The following is a 24,102-nucleotide window of genomic DNA, read 5'->3' as shown; positions in this document are numbered from 1 at the left end:
GTTTGATGTTTTATTGTGTTTTTAATATTTTGTTGGAAGCCACCCAGAGTGGCTGGGGCAACCTAGTCAGATGGGCAGATGATGATGATGATGATGATGATGATGATGATGATGATGATTTACTGAAGTTCTCACTCTGAGCCAGCAGGGGGATACTGTAGGTAGTTTTCACTCAGGTCCACATATGCAAATAAGGGATTGAAAGTGACGTTCAGTGATTGGATAGTTACAGAAAATGGTTACTGTTGCGTTGTAGTGGAGCTCTATATAAGCAGGCTGGCTGAACCCTCCAGTTCAGTTCTGTTCTGGCCTGTGAATAAACAAGAGCTGTTTGAAGAATCGCTGTGTTGTCTGATATGTTCACCCACAACTTAACAATGGCGACAAAGGTGGGATCGATGGACATCAGAGCACAGCCAGATGTGGCCAGCCTCTGAGCTGAGCTGAATCACTGAGCTGAAACACTGAGTGAAATCACTGAACAGAAGCAATTCAGAGCTGACCGTTCTGTCTAGAGCACTGTGTTCCATCCATCACCTCCACATCGGCATCAGAACCATGGCTTCACTTGTGCCTCTACCGCCGTTTGCCCCAGCCTCTGAATCTTGGGACTCCTACCTCGCTCGGTTCGACTGCTACCTCCAAGCCAACGAGCTGACGGAAGTATCACAGGAGCGTAAGTGGGGCCTATTCCTCAGCCTCTGTGGGCCTGAGGTGTTTGAGACGGCCCGAGCATTGGTTGCGCCTGTAGCAATCCAGGCAGCACGGTGGGACACAATTCAAGAGAAGCTCCGCAACCACTACGCGCCAAAGCCGTCCAAGATTGCTGCCCGCCATGCGTTCTACCACCGGAACCAGGCAGAGGGGGAGTCCATTAACAACTACACCACCGCCCTCTGACAGGCTGCAATGCACTGTGAGAATTATTATTATTATTTCTATTATAATAGATTATATTACTGCAACATGCTCTACCTTGCATCTACCCAGTTTGGAAACTGCAGGTTATGCAAAACATTGTGGCCAGGATGCTTCATGGTCTTCTGTTTTTAGACTATGTTATGCTAGACTTGCATCAGGAGCCTGCTCACTCGACATCTTCCTACCAGTTGCACTTCCTGAAATGCCCTGGAAGCTTGTGCAGCGCAATGCAATGTGACATGACATCACTCCTAAAGCATTATGGGAAGTATAGCCAGCAGACTATCGCAAAGACACAACCCATGCTGTTGCAGGCAGTGTGGGGCTTAAATTCACACACCCACACCCCTTCCCCCCGACTGACAGTTAACTTGTAAGGTTAAGCAAGCAGCAACATCACCCCCTTAAAATACCCCACTCCAAAGAAAGCAGTAGAAAATCAGCCCCCATTTTCAGGAGTGGGTGATGATGACGATGCTTTTGAGAAATGTGGGCGGGGGGAATTTCAGCCCAGCCTTAATTCTCAACCACAACAAAACCTGAGACTTTTCTTTCTTCATTCATGAGGCATAAACGCATATATACCTCACAAATAAAATGCCTGAGCACTATGCAAACAGAAGAAAAGGCAGAATAGACTAATTTATCATGCAGATGAGCATTCTGGGCAATAGCCTGCCAAACCCTCTGGCTCTGGATAATGTCTGACCTTGCAGGGGGAAATGATACTCTAGTACAAACAGGAAGGTGATATAAAGAGGCATTGTTATGTACTGAGTTGAATAGGATTCAAACTGCAGCAGTCTGATTGGTCCTAGAACAATAGGATTCAGAATGCAGCAGTCTGATTGGTCCTAGAACAATAGGATTCAGAATGCAGCAGTCTGATTGGTCCTAGAACAATGCAGCAGTATGATTGGTTGGCAGGAACCACCCAATCATGCTCCAGATAGAAGTGAATCCACAACCTGATTGGCTTACAGTAGAATTCCGGAATTAGCCAATTATGTGCAGCCCATTGTGTAAATAATGTATATAAAGCAGATACTTTGAGGGGACTTTCATTCATTCCTTCTCACCACTATGAGCTCAATAAAGAGCATGAAATCACTTTGCGACTCTGAGTATATTTCAGGCATTTAAACATGTTTATGATAGATCAAGGCCACTGTGATGAAGAGGCCCCTCTGGTGGGAAGTTACAGTGCGAATTAGCTGTACTGTATATTTTAAGTTAGGTCAGTTAAATTGCTCAACTCCATGTCTCTGTGTGTGGCCTAAAAATCTCATCTGAGAACAACCTCCTTGCTCAGTTGTGTGTGTGTGTGTACGCGTGCGCACGCACAAGAGGACACACAATTCCCCTTTGTGTGTGGGAGCAAACGCCTCCCAGATCTTTCCCCATCTTTCATCCTGTGCGATGTGTGCTGTTTGACTAATGTGCTTAATTACAGGAATGTCTGGCTTCATGGCTGGATTACCTGTTGTGAAGTTCAAGTGGGTGAGAGAAAAGGCTGTTGCCGTGTCACCCCTGTGGCGATTGCTCAACACTTTGCACAAAACTAATCCACTTTCCCCGTCCACTATCAGGAGACGGCAGGGTGCAGGCAAAGACCACCTCAGAGCCTGCACTGTCTAGATTGCTTCTTGTACTTCACAGGGCCTTTCTGCCCCCAACTGCTCTGTGAGAAGCAGCTGATTTTTTAAAAATGTTTATGTTAATAGTATAGTTGTGCTTTAAATTATTTATTTATTTATTTATTTATAAATTAAGAACATAAGAAAAGCCCTGCTACATCAGGCCAAAGACCCCGTTTTCAGGCCAGCACCCTGTTTTCTCACAGTAGCCAACCAGACGCCTATGGGAAGTAAGGAAGACCTGAGTGCAGCATCACATTCCCTGCTTATAATTCCTAGCGCCAGAGAGAGGGTGGTGCTGTGGTCTAAACCACTGAGCCTCTTGGGCTGGCCGATTGGAAGGTTGGCGGTTCGAATCCACGTGACGGTGTGGGCTCCCGTTGCTCCATCCCAGGTCCTGCCAACTTAGCAATTTGAAAGCATGCCAGCGCAAGTAGATAAACAGGTACCACTGTGGCGGGAAGGTAAGCGGCGTTTCCGTGCGCTCTGGTTTCCGTCACGGTGTTCTGTTGTGCCAGAAGCGGATTAGTTATGCTGGCCACATGACCTGGAAAGCTGTCTGTGGACAAACGCTGGCTCCCTCGGCCTGAAAATGAGATGAGCGCCAGAACCCCATAGTCACCTTTGACTGGACTTAACCATCCAGGGGTCCTTTACCTTTACCTTAATTCCTAGCAAGTGGTATTCAGATATCATTTCATGTTATTGGTAAGCTGCCTTAGAAGGATTTGTATCCTGAAAGGTAGGGTGTAAATAATTGCAATAAGTGCATGAATAAATACAGTCGTACCTCGATTTTCAAACGTAATCAGTTCCGGAAGACCCTTTGAGTTCTGAAACGTTTGAAAACCGAAAACTCCGTACGGAAGCCTCAATACGGAAAACGCAATGTGGCATGTTCGACTTCTGAGGTATGTTCAAAAACCGAAGCATTTCCTTCCGGGTTTACAGTGTTCGAAAACCGAAATGTTCGTCAACAGAGACGTTTGAAAACCAAGGTACCACTGTGTTTGATAGCTTAACCATAGCTGTCAACTTACAGATTTGAAAATAAGGGACCAGCAGCCTTGAAAATAAGGGACCAGCAGCCAAAATAAGGGACCTGCAGCCTCACCTGTTCCAGGCACTCCAGTCTTCCTGTCCTCCTGCAGTCTGGTCAAACTCATGCTGGTAGCTTCGAGAACACTGTCCAACCAACTTTGTAACCAGAGGTTCAATTGAATAGAATCTGAATCACATGCACCACAAGGCCTATGCAGCCTCAACTTAAGATGGCTCCCCGGCCCGGCTTTGCACTGCAAAGTTTGCAGCAGCACGTGCAACAAAATGGCGTCCAGCATCCAAAAAACCCCTTAGCTTGCATTAACTAGCCACACACAAGGCATGCAAGCTCCACCCCCCAGTCGTTCTTAGACTTCTTATTGGGTGAGCAACACAGCCAAGCAACACAGTTGGAGCCTCCCTCCTCCCTGGCCAGCAGGGAGGGAGGGAGAGGAGCTGCTTCCTTTGAAATTTAAGGGACATCATTTAATGGACATTTAAGGGACATCCATCAATAAGGGACAGCAGCGGGACATGGCCCTGGAATAAGGGACTGTCCCTTCAAATAAGGGACACTTGACAGCTATGAGCTTAACACCATACAGAATTGAAATCAACAGGCTTAGGTGCAACTAACTTTGCATTGGTCTTTGTCCACAATGCCAAAGGAAGCAAAGCAGACACAAACATCCAGTACTACTGGAAATCAGCTGATTTTTATTTATTTTTTTAAAAAGAGTGCTGTCTCAGACAAACACCTTAACAGTTTCCCCAGAAGAATTGAATTTTTTCTCCAAGTAACATTTCTGAGCACCGTGTTAAAAAAAAGAAAAAAGGCAGGGTAATGAATAACGTTTGGATTTAGTTAGCAGTCATCTCTGGCCAAGTGCCCCTGTAACAATAAACCAGATTTTTTTTTGTTTATTGGGATTAAGCCATATGCTGGTGTTGCGCCTTTTTTCCACCGCTGGTGCAATTGGAATAAACAAACCAGAAACCCTTGTCTTCTTTTTATGTTCGAACTAAGGATCATGGTTTGTGGCTGCCCAAGAAGTCACAATTAGCAAGCCATGGCTTCAGATTAGGTAGCGAGTGGCACTGTGGTCTAAACCACAGAGCCTAGGACTTGCCTATGAGAAGGTTGGCGGTTCGAATCCCCGCGCCAGGGTGAGCTCCCGTTGCTCGGTCCCTGCTCCTGCCAACCTAGCAATTCGAAAGCACGTCAAAGTGCAAGTAGATAAATAGGTACCGCTCCGGTGGGAAGGTAAACGGCGTTTCCGTGAGCTGCTCTGGTTCGCCAGAAGCGGCTTAGTCATGCTGGCCACATGACCCGGAAGCTGTACGCTGGCTCCCTCGGCCAGTAAAGCGAGATGAGCGCCGCAACCCTAGAGTCATCCGTGACTGGACCTAATGGTCAGGGGTCCCTTTACCTTTACCTATGGTTTGCTAGGGAAAAGCAAACCCTAATTTGGATATAAGGAGAAGCCAAGGCTTCCTAATTTGTTTCCCCCCGCACTTGCACCAGGGAAGGAGTTTCTGATAAATCACCCTAAACCGACAAAAGTTGGCTTATCATTATGCGTGAGTTTTCTTTGCCCAATGCTTTCCCGCTTGAGATTTAAACAACGTCTGTCTCTCACCAGTCACTGCAGTTACTATTCTTGCCGAGCTCCCTCTAGTGGGAAGTTCTGCTACTGTTACCTTTGGGGAAAACAAGTGCCTTGCAAAAGGCCTGCATCATTCTCAAAGAGGGGGTGGCAAGTGAAACCCACCTTCGAGTCTGTTGCTTCTGGACTGTGCCCCCCCGCCAAGACCACCACTAACTGCTTCGTGAAAAGGATCCCAATTACTTTTCATAGGCCGGTATTGTTTATTTTAATAAGTGTGGTTTGACGTTTCTTGCACGCTGCCTCAGAAGTATCCGGAGCCTGAAATACAGGGTGTAAACAACTGTAATATAACTAAATAAACAAGACACTGAGGCAAAATCGTCCTAACCAAGGATTTGGTGAAACAGGGAATTCATAAAGGCAAGGAAGGAACAGAAGGGTCTTAACCCAAAGCAATATATTTTCTCTCTCACACATATCCTTACGTTTTCAGGTTTCCCATGTTGCCGCATATCATTTCTACTTCAGATGTAATGTTGGCTATAGTAAAAAAGCAGGTGTGTGTGTGTAATGCCTCTGTTTAATAGAGAATGGAGCTCTCACGTTCTCTTTATACGTCAAGAAAAGGAACTAAAGGACTGGGGAGTAACAGCCACAGCATTCTCCATGGGGCTACCCTTGAGGGCAGTCCAGAGACTGCAGCTGGTGCAGAAGGCAGCCGCACATGTTTTAAGTGGTACGGCAAGAAGGGATCACATAACACTGACCCAGCACAAACGGGGCACGGGCTGCCCATTTGCTACTGGACCGAAGTCAAGGTGCTGACTTCAGCTGTACAAAGTCCTAAACAACTTAGGAGACACTGGGTAGGATTCCTGAATGGGGTAACTGTGCCCCTGAAGGACCAGGTGCGCAACCTGGGAGTCATTTTGGACTCACAGCTGTCCATGGAGGCGCAGGTCAATTCTGTATCCAGGGCAGCTGTTTACCAGCTCCATCTGGTACACAGGCTGAGACCCTACCTGCCCGCAGACTGTCTCGCTAGAGTGGTGCATGCTCTGGTTATCTCCCGCTTGGACTACTGCAACGTGCTCTACATGGGGCTACCTTTGAATGTGACTCAGAAACTGCAATTAATCCAGAATGTGGCAGCTAGACTGGTGGCTGGGAGTGGCCGCCGAGACCATATAACACTGGTCTTGAAAGATCTTCATTAGTTCCCAGTATGTTTCCAAGCACAATTCAAAGTGTTGGTGCTGACCTTTAAAGCCCTAAACGGCCTCGGTCCTGTATACCTGAAGGAGCGTCTCCACCCCCATCGTTCAGCCTGGACACTGAGATCCAGCGCCGAGGGCCTTCTGGCGGTTCCCTCATTGTGAGAAGTGAGGTTACAGGGAACCAGGCAGAGGGCCTTCTCGGTAGTGGCGCCTGCCTGTGGAACGGCCTCCCAGCAGATGTCAAGGCAATAAACAACTATTTTACTTTTAAAAGACAACTGTCTTCCTTGTTTAGGGAAGTTTTTAATGTCTGACGCTGTATTGTTTTTAATATTCAGTTGGAAGCCACCCAGAGTGGCTATTCATCTAAGAAGTCCTGCAAGCAGTAGGACCCCCCCCCCCAGCGCAAGGACTTCCACATGCACCATGGGGCTTTCTCCCAGCACCCTTCAAAAGTGGCTCAGGGGTGAGAACCACCCCCCAGAGGGTAAGGAAAGAAGTGAATGTTCAGTAAGGCAAGCTGACACGCTTAGCACAGATGGGAAATTTGTGGTAGCGCAATGTCAAAATCCACCCAGGGATTTGATGGAGTGTCTCCCTCCATGTCAGCCATGTCAGTCCCTGCGATGTGCAGAGGAGGCGTGTCTCTTGTTCCCATTGGTAAGCATGGCTCACTATGTGGTGATGTGGGAGAGGGTCTTCCCTCTGGTACCTTCCCCGCCTCCCAGTTTGTGCAACTACCTCCTATATAGATTATGTGTGGCTTTTAAAGCACATCTTTCCAGACAGTCCTTTGGGAGACGTCTGCGAGTGGCTGTAGTTATTTCTGCTGCTGCTACTGAACTGTTTTTATTGGACTAGTGTGATTTTAAAAAACGATGGTTGAATTAGTTTGTTGTGGTGTGTGTTCACCAACTTGTGATCCTACAGGATATGGGAGTTTATAAATGTAATAAAAGATACAGTTAAGAAATAGGGGTGCTGTGCTTCTGTAACTAACCACATAAAAACCACATTTTACCATCCACATCTCGTAAGGAGTAGTTTGAGAAAAACATAGCAACGCAGGAAAGTGTTAAACACAATGACTGGTGTGGATCAGCCTTCTTAAACTTGTGGTAGCCATGAGTGATGGCAGCTGTGGTCCAAAACATCTGGATGGCAGCAGGCGAGGGAAGCCTCCCCAGTTTCAAAACCCAGTGTGAATATACTAGCAGATCTTACATTCTCTAAATCAGTCTTTCGTCACGGCGCTTGTTTATCTTCTTATCTGCGACACATTCAAGGCTGTAACTTACGCAGAGAGCAGATTTGGAAGAGGATGTATAATTGATAATGGCTGAACTTTGTCCCCTTGTTGCATTGTTCATCTAGGATGGGCTTGTCGTTTAGGTGGCATCAGGAATGTCAGAAGTTCCCCAGAGAAAAAAAAACCAGGCAGCTTTTGTCCTGGGGCACTCCCATGCTTCGTCCGGGAAGCCAGGCATACAGAATGCACAAAGCACGCTGTCTCTTGCTGGCCATGTGGGCTGTCAGGGAGCATCCCTTGGTAGCTGTACATTTAGAAAGGGGCCACATTAGCAGAGCACAGAGTTGGATGGCAGAAGGCTCCAGGTTCAGTCCTCAACGCCTTCGAGTAGAAAGAATCAAGGCTGAGAAAGGAGCCTTGATGACACACTTGAGCCCTGAAGGTTGGGCCCTTGGTCATGCCAGAAATGGCAAGGATATTCTAAAAGTCTGTATAGTTAAAGCTATGGTTTTCCCAGTAGTGATGTATGGAAGTGAGAGCTGGACCATAAAGAAAGCTGATCACCGAAGAATAGATGCTTTTGAATTATGGTGCTGGAGGAGACTCTTGAGAGTCTCATGGACTGCAAGAAGATCAAATGCATCCATTCTTAAGGAAATTAGCCCTGAGTGCTCACTGGAAGGACAGATTGTGAAGCTGAGGCTCCAATACTTTGGCCACCTCATGAGAAGAGAAGACTCCCTGGAAAAGACCCTGAGGTTGGGAAAGATGGAGGGCACAATGAGAAGGGGAAGACAGAGGACGAGATGGTTGGATAGCATTCTCGAAGCTACCAGCATGAGTTTGACCAAACTGCGGGAGGCAGTGGAAGACAGGAGTGCCTGGCATGCTCTGGTCCATGGGGTCACGAAGAGTCGTTCACGACTAAACAACAACATCATTCTAAAAGTTGTGCTAAGATCTGCAACCTGGCTGTCTCCTTCTGCAAGAAAACCCCTGTCATGACTACTGGGTACAATTGTGAACACTGCACCTCAGAAAGGATATAGCAGAGGTGGGAACAGCAACCAAAATGATCAAGGGCTAAAGGAATTCTCCTTGGGGGGAAAGGTTACAACATTTGGGGCTTTTTAGTTTTTTCAGAAAGACACATCAGGGGAAGCATAATAGAGGTGTATAAAATTAGGCAATTTGTGGAGAAAGGAGATAGAGGGGGCATCCTCTCCCTCTCTCAATTAACCTTTATTAAAAGGAGCTTAAGGCTGCAATCCTAACCATGTCAATCCAGAAATTATGAATTCAATGGTGCTTATTCCCAGAGTGAGGACTGCAGTTTACAGGTTTGTATCCCGGACTAGTGGATAATATACCCTTCTGTATGAAATGACAGCGGTTTCCCTACCAGCAATATGAACCGCATTTAGCTGAAACTGACCATTAATTGAGGGGGGGGAATAGTTTTTCTTCATGTCTGCATGCCATTGTATTTGTTGTGGCACTATCTTCCTCGAATCTATCATTTGGTTGTAACTGGCTGCAATGCACGTTCCGTTTCAAGTTGACTCCTTCCTGCTTTTTCTGCCCTGCATTAGCAACATTCACAAGTGTCTTAGCACCACTTGTGAAAACGCTGTGGGTTGCTTGGCAGCCAGTGTCATAGCAACCTCAAACATATTGCTTCCCTGGTCCAAAGTTGCTCAGGGCTGTAATCCGATAGCCTTCCTACTGGAGCCCGATTTGGCTCCTGGAGAGGTCAGACACTTCCTGACTTCACCTAAACTTAATCAGAACAGAAGCTTATGGGGATAGGGAGAGAAATGAAAAGTTGGTCTCTCGCGTACGGACAGACTTATTGCCCTTTCCCTAGGTGCACCAAATGCATTTGACAATATACATTTGATACTATGGGATGATGATGTGTCTTGAGTGCCTCCTTCAGAGAAGGTCATCCTTCTCCACGTTTCAGATAACATCTGACTTTTCCTAGAGACTACCTATATTTTTATCCATGTCTCAGGGTCAATACACTGGAGGTTCAAACGACACTCTCTTGAAGGTTTAATCTTCTTTTCCTGTGACAACGACATGTATTCTCTTGCAAAACAGTCCTGCAGAGTTTCAGCTTGATTGCCAGAGTGGAAGCCTGGTTAGTCTGTTGCAGACTAACACATTAATGGGGGGGGGAATCTTTTCCCCCTCTTTCCTGCTTGGTATGAGTGTAAGAATGAGACCTTGCCATATTTATTTCATTGCCGCTTTCCTGCGGTGAACTGTGGAGCCATTGACATGATTATTACAGTGGTACCTCGGGTTACATACGCTTCAGGTTACAGACTCCGCTAACCCAGAAATAGTACCTCGGGTTAAGAACTTTGCTTCAGGATGAGAACAGAAATCGAGCAGTGCTGGCGCGGCGGCAGCAGAAGGCCCCATTAGCTAAAGTGGTGCTTCAGGTTAAGAAGTTTCAGGTTAATAATGGACCTCCGGAATGAATTAAGTTCTTAACCTGAGGTACCACTGTATGTCTGAATTAACAGCAGTGCTTTTTTTTCTAAAAAAAGTGTTTAGGGGTACTCTCATTTTCCTACTCATATTGAAATACTGCCCCTCAATGAGGCCAAACTTAGATTCACAAAATGTTTAGGGGTGTGCGTACCCCTGCGTCCCCCCAGAAAAAAGCACTGATTAACAGTAGCCACTTAAGTCATCTCAGGCATGGGTGTTCAGTTGTGTCCTCTCTGCTGTGCCTGATTCCTTCAATTCCATTTTCTCTCCCCCCCCCCCTTTTTTTAGCAGAAAGCTTCTAATATTTGTAGAACCTGACGTATGAAACAAAAATGAGCAGGCTTCATCGAACTCATTTGTTTGATGGAAAGCTAGCCTCCCACCTCAGCTTCAGTATTTTAATCGAGGAACGTAGCAAGGACTGACATTTAGGAATGCGGATCTATGCCATTAGACAAAGAAAAGGCTAAACACCCTTTATGGACCCTTGGTTTGTTTTTGTCTTTACTGCTGATCTTCCCTGGTGGAAAAGTTGATTGCTTCCCCAAAGAAAACAATGAAGGTATCCCAGATTGTAGCATAGCAGTGACTGAGATGCAGTGCTTCTTTGGGGGGGGGGCACAGACCCCTAAACATCTTGTGAATCTTTGTACTTTTGCCCATTTACTGTATTTATTTTTCCTGGTCTGAACTACAAAACGGCGATTTTCTTGAGTCAAAATGAGATTACCCCAAAACATTTTAGAAGAAGAAAAAAACACTGTTGAGATGTATGTAATATGTCAACTCAAAAGCAAAACGTATTAGCAAAGACAGGAGCTCATGATCATTCCAGCTCAGGTTTATTCCATACAAAACCAAGTGATTTCCAGTTTCCATTAAAAAAAACCAATTAATGCAGGTGTGCAAGAAGTCCAGCGTTATTCTGCTCATATTACAAGAGGGATGCAAAGTAACCCAGTCTTGTTATACCCATATTACTGAAGGAAGGGTGGAGGTCATGTATGATAACCCTGATGTATTGTTCATCTCAAGTAGTTAACCCGGCAGATTTGGGGGTGGGGGGATGAAATGGAAAAGGCGCTGTGAAGTTTATAGTAGTGCAATTAACAGAACACTGTTTTCCCGTCCTCTTTCCCATATGCCTTTCAATACATTTGGAAGAATCCAGTTATTTTTTAAAAATAAACCCTTTGTTTAATACTGATTTTCCTCTAGAACACTGAGAAGAGCCTGCAGCCTTTGGGGGGTGGGAGAGAAATTGAGGGCATCCGTCTTCAAAGCAATCGCTTCTTAAATGCATCAGTTCAACTCACCCAGAAGCTAAACAGCCCCTGCTGGCTCCCTGCTCTTCCTTTTCATTATGATATCTCTTTCTTAGCCCTGCACACCCCAAAGGCAACTATGACAGTATTGTCAACAAGTCCAGGTTAAAGCGGTTAGGGGCCCTGGTGCAGGCCTCATAATAGGGGGACCCTTCCCCCCCAAAGGAATGCATGAAATAAGGTAACAGAAAATATATTTTGAGAGAAACTTCTTATTACATACGCTTCTGTGGGTTACCAAAAATAGCCTGAGCACGTGAAGTTTCACAATCCTCAACAGAATGCAAAAACATTTTAGCACCCTTAACAAACAGAAAGGAAATACTCTGAGCACGTGCAGTTTCTTGTTTTAAACTTAATTCTTGTCATTTTGCTCCCTTCCAAACTTGAGTCATTCACCAACGCTCAGCCTAACCTCCCTCACATGGCTATTGTGAAGATGCAGAAAGAGGCATAAAACAGCTGCAAAAGGTGGGTAAATATATAGACTGTTGTATTATAAGTTACCTTTACCGTGAATTCTCAATGACTGGATTTTGGGAAATTATGCATTTGTGGAAATTCACTTGCAGGGAGTAAGTTCTCTCAGCCAAAATCACATTGGAGTAAAGAAAGGACAAAGGGTGATTCCATGACATCTTTAAGAACTACTGAAGCCCCAAGGATTGGAAAGAAAAGTGCACTAAAAAGCAGCAGGAAATAAAATGCAAAACAGTAGCTTTTTAGGGCACCAGGAATTCCTATAGCCTATTGCTCAAATAACTAATTCATCTATCACCTCATTCATTGGCTAAAAACACTGAAATACGGGAGCAATCAGGCTGGCTTATCTTGCAGAAATCATGTAGAAGCTTGCCTGCACATTTTGCTTAATAACTTTCCTTCCATCAGGGCTAGAGGCTTACTTGGGTCCCTCTGCAATTGGACCACTTGCACCATTATAAATCTGGCCTTGGTGAACAGAAAGGTGACAAGGGAGGCCAAGGAGCAAAGTGGGCAAGTCCAGTTCCTCTTGCAGACAATTGAAAACATAAACCATTTCCCCTCTCCACCCTTGCCTGCCTCCACCAAATGGGCACCATCCCTTGTTGCCCCATCCCTGCAGTGCAAGAACTTGGCCATATTTCCTTGAGAGCAGTTCACAGCACTTTCTAATAACTCCCATGTAATGTCTGATCCCACCGAACCACAGCAAGAGGAGAAGGCTCAATCCCTTCTCCACTTTGCTTGGAGCAAACACCTGGCATTTGTTTGTATCCTAGTTTGCATAGTTTGGCTCAGTCTTCATCCGGCTGGTTGGCCTTTCTCTCTCCAAGGCTAGAATTAGCAATGGGATCCCCTGTCAGTTCTGCCCCTTGCCCTCCCTTCCTTTTCCACCCTCCAATATTCATTTCTGGAGCACACAGGGAGAGAACAATGTGCCAGAGGATCCCCACCCTACCCCTTAGAAGCAGAGCATGGTGGAATATTTTTAGAACTAAGTCTTGCAGCAGTGACGCAGCCAGGGAGGCATACAGCAGTGAAATGTAATTCTCTCTCTCTCTGTCTCTCTCACACACACATATATACTAATGGAGAGTGACTGTGTGTGCAAATTTAGAATATTCCTCAGGGGAAAGTGGGAGAGGGAGAGAGAGACATAAACGAAGGAGGAATATAGAGCATCTCCTCAGAAAGAAAGAATTAAACATATTGGGAAGGGGAGGTGGTGAACCATCTGACCAGACCTGGCTGTTCATGCTGAGTAAATTAGAAAAGAATCATAAAATGGGATGCCCTTCTTTTTGAGTATTTCTAACCAGGGTATCTCACCTAGTAGTTCCTTGAGCTTTTTGAAATCAGCCTTCTTAAAGCCCAAAGTGCATGTCCAACGGTACTCAACTCTCCCTCTTGCCTCTGCATCATGAAACCCAAGAGGACATGATCATTTCCTCCCAAGGTATCCAGTACTTCCACTTTGTTGATCAGTTCCTCCTTGTTGGTGAGGACCAGTTCCAAAACAGATGACCCCCATGTTGCTTCTTCCACCTTCTGGGAAATGAAATAGTCAGTGAGGCAATCGAGGACTTTGTTTGACCGTACATTATTTGCACCCGAGTTTGAGTTCCAACAGATATTGGGGTAGTTGATGTCTCCCATGACTACTGTATCTCTACTTTTTGAATGTTTGATAATCTGCTCTAGGAAGGCATAACCTAAATCTGCAGTCTAGCTTGGAGGTCAATAGCAGACACCCACAGTAAGGTCACTGTTGTTTTCCTCTCCTACAATTTTTACCCATATATTCTCAATCTTCCTTCCATGCTCCAGGCCATGGATCTCTACACAAGTGTACACATCCTTTACACATAATGCTACTCCTCTTCCTTTCCTGTTTGGTCTATTCCTTTTGAACAGGTTATACCCCTCAATTCCTACATTCCAGTGATGAGTCTCATCCTACCAGGCTTCAGTAATGCCTATTAGGTCTTATTTGCCATCCTGCATTAAGAGCTCAAATTCATCTTGTTTGTTACCCATACTCTGTGCATTAGCATAGAGACAATTAAAACCATGAGTTATTCCTTCTAGCTGCTTCCTTCTGGTAGTTTTCTGTGCATCAATGGCACAATTATCCCCAGTACTAGGTGTTCCCCTGTTGTCTGTAATATTGTCTCCCTCCCCTTCAGGATTTAGTTTAAAGCTCTCCTGATCAGGTTTGTGAGAATCTTAACAAATTCTTGCCAACCGTTATGAAGTTCAACCCATCTCTTGCCAGAAGTCCTTCCTCAAGGAAGCAGACACCATGATCCAAGAAGCCAAACCTTTCCTGATGATACCACCTATGCAGCCAGTGGTTTATTTCCAGTATTTTCTGCTCTCTTCCTAGGCTGTAACCTAGGTTGTAACCTTCAACAAGAGTGATGAAAAAGCCACCCAAGGCCCTTCAGCTTCCTGGCCAGAGTCTCTTGGTGCAGCAAAAACCCATCCATCCATCCATCCTATAAAATAACCTCTCTTTACCCTCAAACCCTCCATGCCATAAACAGGGGAAAAACAAGTCATATCCAAAGCATCTCCCAACTTTCACAGATGTAACACAACCCCACTATCTGACAGCAAAAACCAAGAGGAGACATGCCCACCCCACAAAGTTGAAGCAGTTTTGCAAAGTATTTATTTGCACAATGAAGGTCAAATGCACTGGGGGTTTTTAATGTACATTCACACTTAACTTGCATGAATGACTCTGGAAGATAGTGAAGAGGAGAAATATCTCATCCCAGTTTGCTCTTTCTGTTTTCTGTTATAGTATATTATGCCCAGTTCCTTTGTAACAATTCCTAATACTGGTCTTCACTTCATTCTGGAGTTGCCCCCTTCTCAGTTGGCCCCTTTGAACTCATTTGGATTTACTGTAGAATAAACACAGGTATACTTGTGCCACACTGACAATCTTTAATAACAGGGTTTCTGAAATTAGTAAGTAAATCCTGTTAACAAAACGTTCTGTAACACTACAGGAATGATTATTTATACATCACTGGAGCTGAAATGTGGTTTGCAAAATGAGTTGGTCCAAAGCTACGAGCGTTGCCACATTTAAGGATGCGAGGGGTTTAAATTTAAAATGTGACTTAAAACTCCGCTGGGAGCCTAGTGCTCTCCTGTGGAGCAGCTGTAAAGAAACTTCAAGGAGCCAGGCACGTCAAGCCACTGACAGCTTGCAGGAACAATTTCACCTGACTAACCTGGATGCGAGCCTCTGTGATGATCGGTGGCAGGAACTGTGAAAAAAGTGTCATGCAAAATTAGTCTCCCGGGCAAACAAGGTGAAGGAATATTGACAAGGAAACCACATGTCTGGGGTATCAAATTGTACCAACAGCAGTGAGGTGTATCTTGGTGCACTCAGGATGGCGATCAGGACAGGGCTCCCATTTGGGAATTATAGTTTTGACTCTCAATGCAATACGTTACAGAAGGAAGCGTGCAGTTTTAATCAATTATCCTGTGTTAACCAAAGAGCTCAAAGCACAAACAAACAAAAACAAATCGCAGCATAAAAACAAGATGAGGACTGTTGTGGTAACTTCTTGGATGACTTCCTGCAATGCACTCAACATGAAGCTGCTTATGAAAAGTGTGTCAAAATCTTCAACTGGTCCTAGTCGGCCAGCCATGTACTATAAATATAACAAGTAATGACTTCATGAAGCAATTGCCATTGATAGATGGGCTTTGTCAGGTCAGTGTTCCACACTGAACAAGCTTCTCCAAAAATTTCCCACAATGCACTGGAGTTGCAGGGGGATCATGAAATATGGCCATTGACAGAGTGAACATGACACTGAATCTCATATTTTTGAGGCCAAGGAAATTAGCAAACATGTTTTCATGACTGTCATACGCATTGCAATGAATTACACATTGCAATTAATTAAGATATGTAGCTGAATCCAATGTTAGCTCTATTCAGAGGGGATCCACTGGGCATGACCAACATATCTGGATACAACTTGTGGGCTTTGGGGCTTTATTTCCACTGTTTGCACATAACAGCACAGTGCAGACCTAGATACTTAAAAAAATTGCGTGGACAAGTTATGTTATCTATCATTTGAAATCAGATTCTCGTTTTGCTCTTTTGGGGAAGCCTCCTCAATGAAAGCAGCCATCCCGCCAGCCATCACCCACAAATAATTATTCAATTTGTTGTTTAGCTGGCTGGCTATCTAGAACGCAGCAGCCAGGTATTTAAAAGTGAGCACGCTTCACCTGTCCTCAAGAGAGTTTCGGTGAAACCCAGTTAGTTTCAATTCACCCTTTGGTGTCAACCTTTGAAGCTTGTGTGAATGTCCAATGTGGCTCCCTGGATGCTAAGAATTTCAGATGAGGCCCTGCCTCAGGTGGCTTCACTGTCAGAGACAAGACAAGCAGCAACAAGAAACAATTTCCTCCTCAGTTTGCTCCCTGATGAGCGAGGCCAATTTGGACAGTTCACTGAGGACTGACAGGCAGCTAGTAAATATATTCCTGTTTAGGACCAAGCTAGGAGGAGAATGGCTATCAAAGCAGGGCTGCATAGATGTGCTTGTTGGGGAGGAAAGATGGGGGAAGGAAGTGCAGGGGAACAGCAGCAGGAGGGTAAGGGTTAAGTAACCCACCCCCTGCCTTCTGCTTCTCCCCTCCAGATTAAGTGTTCACTCCCACTGCTTACTTCTATTTTCAGCATGAATCAGGGCTCCCGATCATGAGAATCTGCCACACGTTTAGTTTGGCTGTTTGGAAAGGTTTTTTCAGTGCTGGCTGGCTGTTTTTAATACTTTGTAAGGTTGCTTGAATAATTCATTTGTTTAATATTTTATTGTTTGAATCACTTTTTATTGCACATCTATTCCTGTTGTTGGTTAGATGCCATATCCGGGCCAGCTGGTAGAATACACCTTTTAGCATTAAATAATAAAGCCATACAAAGGGCAACTCCAAGAAGGAAGGAGGAATCAAAGTTGAATATTCAGAGTGATTTTGGATAAAGTGTGGGAGCCAAATAGCCACTTTAGGTTTATGCATTTGCAATAGTCTCTCTGTCTCTGTCCACCCCGACATAAGCCCAAGTGACTTCTTTGAGAAGCTGCTCAACCGCAGCTCCTTCTCCTGCATGCACAACTGCTCAACAGCAGCTTGATATTCTCTATGAAGGTGACCTAAATTTCAGTGTACCTAAATTTCAGGTAAATGGCATTTCCATGCGCTCTGACACTCCTCATGCTGTCCCGTTGTGCCAGAAGCAGTTTAGTCATGCTGGCCACATGACCCGGAAAGCTGTCTGCAGACAAATGCCCGCTCCCTCAGCCTGAAATGAGATGAGCGCCGCACCCCAGTTGCCTTTGACTGGACTTAACCGTCCAGGGGTCCTTTACCTTTACCTAAATTTCAGTGGTACTTTTTCAAGCCGCCCAGTGTGGAACAAAGTAGCTGTAGGGAGGTAGGGACTCTAAAGCCACCCTACACCTTAAGAAGCTGGTATATAATGGTTGGAAACACTCAGGTGAAGTGCCTAATCAAGTGAGAAGTGTCACATGGGAGCGGCACATTCAGTAAATTTGCCTTTTTTTAGTGCAAATTAGTCAAACCTGACTCAGACGGCACTAACAAGACGGTCACTGTTTTTGGAGTGGGATTCAATCACATTCCAGCAAATTCACCTTCACACAATTAAAAGTTGATTTGGTGATCTTGTACAACAAATCAGAAAGACTGCTCATTAAGTTGCCGGCCTCATCTAACCTCCCTGCACATCTTGTGCAAGCAAATCAGGATGAATGCTCAACAAACAGGTTGACAGTAAGCAACCTGAGACACTGTTAACAACTTGAAATTATCCCGGCAACCAAATGGAGACTTTGCTGCTGCCCTTGTTCCTGCAGGAGCAACTTAGGATTCTTAAAATGTTCAGTGCTGCTGCTGCTACTTCATTGCTTTATAGCACACCTTAACTCTCTATTGCCTGTGCTCAGACCTGAAAGACAATGAGCATTCCATGTGGTCAAAATATCAGCTGGGTAATATTAGATCCAATAATAAATAGGAACATAACAAACAAGAAACACTGAGCTGTATTCAGCCCAGTTCTATTCAGAATCAACCTAAGTTAGTCATATTCATTTATTTCAGTGCATCTAATGACTAAACATTTGACTAATGGGGGGTGTCTATAGCAATAATCCATTTTGAAAGTTACCAGAGTGCTTTCATGTTTGTCTGCCAGCATATTTTGCAACAGCCAAGCTCAGCCATCTTGGTTCCCTAAACATCTCTCAGTGCTGGAGATAGTTCTTAGCTAAACAAATGCCCACTTCGGGCTTTAAATGCGAGAATGAAGGACCACATATATCCAGAATACCATACAAATGGATCAATAGAGCCCTGACATACATTTCTAGATTGGAGATGGTCTGCATCAACTCTAAGGTGTTCGGAAATAAAAAGACCTCCATGATATTACATGTGACTATTGCACTTTTTAACAAGGCTGAAATTCCAATATTACCTTTAGGGTTGAATGAGGTAGATCCTCTCTCATCCTATATAGATGTACAAATGAAAACAGTTTATGTAAAAATGGCATCAGCTGTTTTCAGCAAGTGGAGTAGATTTGTTACACCACCCGTTGAGAGAACTCTCTGCTGCCATTCCTTTATGGCACAGAAACTGGGACACACCCAACACCCAAAAGAAATATAGCTTGACACATGGACAGCTGCATTTGGCGCCGCATAAAGCTTCCAAACAGCCCTAAGATGGCAAATAGTTCCTGCAACTTTGAAATAGCAAAGGGAGTGGCCACCACAGTGAGGTCTTAAGCAAGAGGGGAAAGTGGTGGACTATCTAAATGGAGCTTTAACAAGATCTCATCTATCACTTTTTAAAAGGGTGCCCAGCAACAGCTGGGCATCAGAAGAAGATGCACTGGGATTGCCTGTACAGCCCATCAAAAATCTCTTCTTCCTTCTATCTCTTTGCTTCTCACATGGCATTTCCCTTTCTACCAGGTCATCTCCAACTTCCACACAGTGACCAGGGCTCAACAAGGGTACTGCCTATGCTAACTGGAAACTCTTCAGTGCCCTTCAGGAATCCATGAACCTCTGGAGGTGGCTGTTATAACCTGTCCACCACTTGTGTGGAAAGTAAAAAATATCACATGTCTAAACCTCACAAGGAAGTGATCTGTCTGTAATGAACACCGGAAACTGAAATTCCGAAATAGTCTCAATTAACTTGGAGCCTCTAGCTTAGTTTGGTCACTAGCACAATGCCAACATTGAAGAAATGAATCTCCCAAAAAGAGACAAAAGAGGGCATGGATTTGAATATGTACATATACTAGTTTACAAGGATAGATGCAGATTTATAAATTACAGAAATTTAAGCAGAAATGCAATGACTCTTCCAATAGCGAAGAAGTTCATGACGAGGTGACTTATGTGCCTCCTCAGCCTGCTACCCTGGTGTTAAACGGGGAAACTTCAAAACCCTCCCTACTCTCCAAACAGGGGACATACCTCTATAAAGTAGGGTATGTGGCCTCGAGTGGAATGTGTCACAAAGTGGTGCCAATGTTTCTCTTTTGCATTTGAGATGCTTGCATGAAAGTGGTTGAGTTCAGACTGGTGTCTGGTCTACTGAATGTTACACTCACCAGAGTCACAGAGAAAGTCGCCGTTCTCAAAATGCATTTCCAAAACACAAATGAGTCAGTGGTATATTTCATATACAGCAGAGCCAGCTCAAGCTATTTTTGCTGCCCTACAAGACAATTATTATTATTATTAAAAACTATTTAAATCCCTCTCTTCTGCTTTTTTAAAAAAAGCACTCAAGGCAACTAACAACAAATTAATAAAATAAAAGTAAAAATGCATGACAACAGCAGACAATTACTCCCTCCATCCTGTGGGCGAAAGGGGCATGTTTTCACCATCTTGAGTTTTCCTGTTTGCAGACACAGGAAGGCTTTTATTTATTTAGAAAAAACAGTAAACATCATTAAGAATCTCTAAGCAGTATACAAAAATAATATAATTATCAGTAAATAGATAAAATCAGCAAAATTTTAAAAGCATGTATAGTTAGTTACATATGGTAATAGATAATAATAATAAAAATTATTAGTTAAATTATAACAGCGGTTTGACTTCACCCCTGGAGGAACACTTGCTCAAGACAGACGGATGCCAACTCAAGTCTCTGGGTGGAGAGTATTCAGCAGGCATCTAATAACACAGCAAGGACTATTGGCTAATATCAGCACAATTGTTCTTCCCCCAAAGAAATTATACCAATTAGCCTGGCAACCCTCATAGCCACGAGTACTGCTTGTTGGTTTGAGCCAGCCCCTACTTACAGGCCAAATATCTCAGCTGAAGAAGAATCTTACACCCATTCATAGCCCAACCCACATCACAGCTATGCCAAAATGCTTCACTTTGTGTGAATAAATCAATGTGATTAAATTCTTTGGGTGATGATTATACTATTTTATTTTCGCTTTTTTAAAAAATGAGCCTAGTAGATGACAGCTGGCACAAAGTATCCCTGCCTTCAAGCTGAAGCTTTTCTGGGTATTTGGCATTAACTGTAATGCAATAAAGCTGCCTTGAGTTATTGCTATGTTATGAATTATGGCCTGTCAGTCTCTCTCAGGACCTGTTAAATATCGCTTGTTCAGGTAACCTGTAATAACGCAGTCTTGCAGACGTACAGCTAATTTATTTTAACTGTAGGTCCACTCTACGATCCTTTCCATAATGAACACTATCCCACTGAACTCTTAATGGGCATGGGACCTTTATTGTGTCCACAAAACGCCACTGCCCAAACACACCAACAGCATTTCCACAAATCTACCGCATCCACTGAAATGAATGTACACCATTGAGAATGCATGAAGGGTTCTTGTTTGGTGTGGTGTAGGGAGGTCTGCAGTGGGCTATTTAGTCCAAAATCCTGCCCCAAGAAAGGATATCCCTTGCCAATAACTGGCTTGTTTTTAATTGAAATTTACAAACCAATACAATTCCAACGTTTTTATCAGTTTGTTCCATTACGACTAAAACATTTAAGTAGTAAGTTATGTTTCTAACCAGTGTTTGAAATTAACCAGGAGCCAGGTGCATTTTGCACCTGGCTATCAGCCACTTGCAACCAAGTGAAGATACCTGGACACCAGGAGGGTGCCTGACATCTCCACCATCTGGAGGTGCATGCCTGGGGATCATTAGATCTTGACTGTTTTCACACACTAATACCACAACCTGTAGAATTTTATCAGTTATATTTTACCTGCACCATCAAAATGAATTTCAAGACCCAAATGCTTTTTCTGTGCAGCTCGAGCAGAACCAGTCACCATTAAGAAAAAGAAGTCGGTATGGACTGTCCCTGGATCAAGTTAACTTTTCTTCTCAGAGCTCTTAGCTTATTTCAAGATTGTCATCTGAACTATCCAGATGTTCAACTGAGAATCAATCAGTCAGTCCATCATTTAAAAAATAAGAATTTACAGCCATCTTGCCCCAAAATGGCAACTAGACATTCCATTTTGGTGACTGCAAACTTGGTTTAAGGAGTCATTTGGCACCTAGATTCTATATATGAGTTTCTTACACAGTTTCTAAGGTGTATACCAAAGATTTTCTCAGCATATAAGATATCTGAAAACATGTGATTACAACGAATGTGTCATGCAACCACTTTCCCCACATTATCTGTCCATCTCTTGTGATTCCATCATTAAAATTTTTCTGGAGTCTTGAGAATTTAATTTGTTAGATTGATAAGACAGTAATGCCTTTCCACTGACATGCTTAAGGCAGCGAACAGAATCATCATTCAGGTATTGCCAGTTAAAAGACTGTCCAGTAACAAGCTGGGAAAGACCTCTGCCCCAAACCTTGGATAACCACTGCCCGTCTGAGCAAACTGCTTAATCATTTCTGCACAACAGCACAGAGCACTCATTATTTTGCAACACAGTATACAGGTCACTGGCAGTGATCATTCAAAGAAGTAGCTTTTCTATAATATTCATCAGTAATTCCCCATGCATTCCCTGGAGAAAGGAATCTTCCAAAATTATACAAATCAAAACAGAATACAGAATCTAAGAGCTGAACGTTTTCCTGCTTAGCAACACAGAACAGAAGACTAATGTAACCTCAAACCACCCAAACATTATAGCTGCCGGCACAATAGATGGAAGACAGAAGAGTAATTTTACTGCAGCGGGCGTTACAAAGATTGAAGCACTCAAGCATTGGTTTTATTGCCTTTTCCTTATCCTGGGGCAACTCTTCACCTCAGCTGGAAGCTAAATGGCAGTATTTCTAACTTCGAACCTCAAACAACCTTACCTCCCAATCCAGCACAGGCAAAAACCAAACTGCAAATTATCTCTTAAGTGAACTTAACTGCTTGGACACCTGTTTGGGGAGGGAGAAACTCTGTTTTTCTTTTGTTTTGTTTTTGCCTCTCAAACTATCAAAGGATTTTCACTCCACCCAGGAAGTGTAGGAATGACTTTTCACGTTTTACACTGGTTTTCCGCGATGCTTGGACAACTAAAGGCATCCCAAACAGTGGTTCTCAAGCGGCAGATTACAGGGTACGAGACAACAATTGAAGGCTCCCTGGCTGGTGCCCAGGTAAATGAGAAGTATGCAACACCAGTGTACTCACCAGTGTCTGCTGATACTGTAATGTCCTTTTTGGACGGTTGTCCCCAGTCATATCCAGTGTTTGCAAATGGGGAAACTGGGCATCCCGAGGGAGGTGCCTTCCCTTCTGCTTCCCGGTTGCAGGATCATGGAATGGGACAAAACTGAAGTTGTGAGGGCTCCAGCTAAAGGCTCACTGTGGGGGGGATGTGTAACCAGATGCCCTGGTTCTGCTCATGCTCTGACACAGCAGTCGTGTCTCTGCTCTAATGCCTCTAACTGCTGCTCTGGCACTGAGTCAGCCCAGTAAATTAAAAGGTGATAAGATTTCTTTCTCCTGGCTCCAGTGGGGTTGTTTCTGTCCAAGGCCAATGATTCCAGAACTGGAAGGGTGATCGGTAGGGTTTTGGTGGAGGTGGACCGGAGGTTGACATTTGTTTGACTCATGGAAAAAGCATTGGAAAAAAGAACGAAGAATGACCAAAATTATTAGACTGAGAAGGATATCCTAGTGGCAAAGGTGCCAATGCCCAGCTATTACCATTACAGTCCATAATCCAAAGCTTTGTATATTTCAAATGCCCTTGTTGACAGACTCTCAACAGCATCCCCTGGGAAGCTAAGTTCAAATCCCACAGGCTTCAGAGATTGTTCTCATAAGCAGGCAACAGCCACAGTCCTTACTGCAAATAAGCACCAATGAAGTCAGCAGGATGTAACTGTAAACATGCTTAGGGCTGAGATGTGGTGCTTCCATAATTTTGTCCCACTAGTTCTTGTTCTATTCCACAATGCCCATTCTAAACAATTCCTTTTCTGTTTTACTTAAGGCTACCTTTTTCTAGGGGCTGTTTCAGATTTCTGTCATGCACATCTAATTATCTGGACCAGTCCAGCTGCCTACCCGGTGCATCTTCAGCTTATGACAAAATCTATGTAATGAAGCCCAGTGCACCTGTGGGGATGGAATTCTACAGCATAGGGAGAATCACATGGAGAATGCCCTCTTCCAGGCCACTGCCACCCTGGAACGTCTGAAGGTGGTGGAACTATCAAGCCCACCCACCCCCCACCCACTTGCACTGATTTAGAAGGATTCTGAAATACCTATTTAGCAGAAGAGTACAGACTGCAAAACATGGATATTACCAAACCACTTTTCCTTTGATGGCAACAGTTCTTCTCTTAAGAGGTAGCCCAGGACAATCATATTCCTAAAGGTTTATTTAATGGTGGAGTACCTTGAATAAAATATGCACACACAACACTACATACATACTAAAAATGGTTTCTGCATAACTCGTCTTCAGTTACTAAAGTGAATCCTTCAACTCAGTCAAGCCAACTATAATTATGAGCAAAAGCATGCAAAATAATAGCTCCTTAGCCCGGCAAT

The 24,102-nt window shown here is 44.1% G+C and overlaps 1 protein-coding gene across 1 annotated transcript in view; it reads right to left on the bottom strand.

Moving 5' to 3' along the window:
- Positions 1-23,744, bottom strand: part of CLCN1 (chloride voltage-gated channel 1) — a 100,114-nt gene extending 76,370 nt beyond the window's left edge. The window contains exon 1 of the mRNA XM_083593034.1: positions 22,729-23,744. Coding sequence (XP_083449160.1) covers positions 22,729-22,779 — 51 coding nt within the window. The 5' untranslated portion in view covers positions 22,780-23,744. The remainder of the gene's footprint in view (positions 1-22,728) is intronic.
- Between the last annotated feature and the right edge of the window lie 358 nt (positions 23,745-24,102).

The sequence above is a fragment of the Podarcis filfolensis genome (genome assembly GCF_964270895.1).
Source record: "Podarcis filfolensis genome assembly, chromosome: 17".
Classification (NCBI taxonomy): Eukaryota; Metazoa; Chordata; class Lepidosauria; order Squamata; family Lacertidae; genus Podarcis; species Podarcis filfolensis.
Note: the sequence above shows the minus strand (reverse complement) of the source record. Positions and strands in the feature narration are given on the sequence as shown.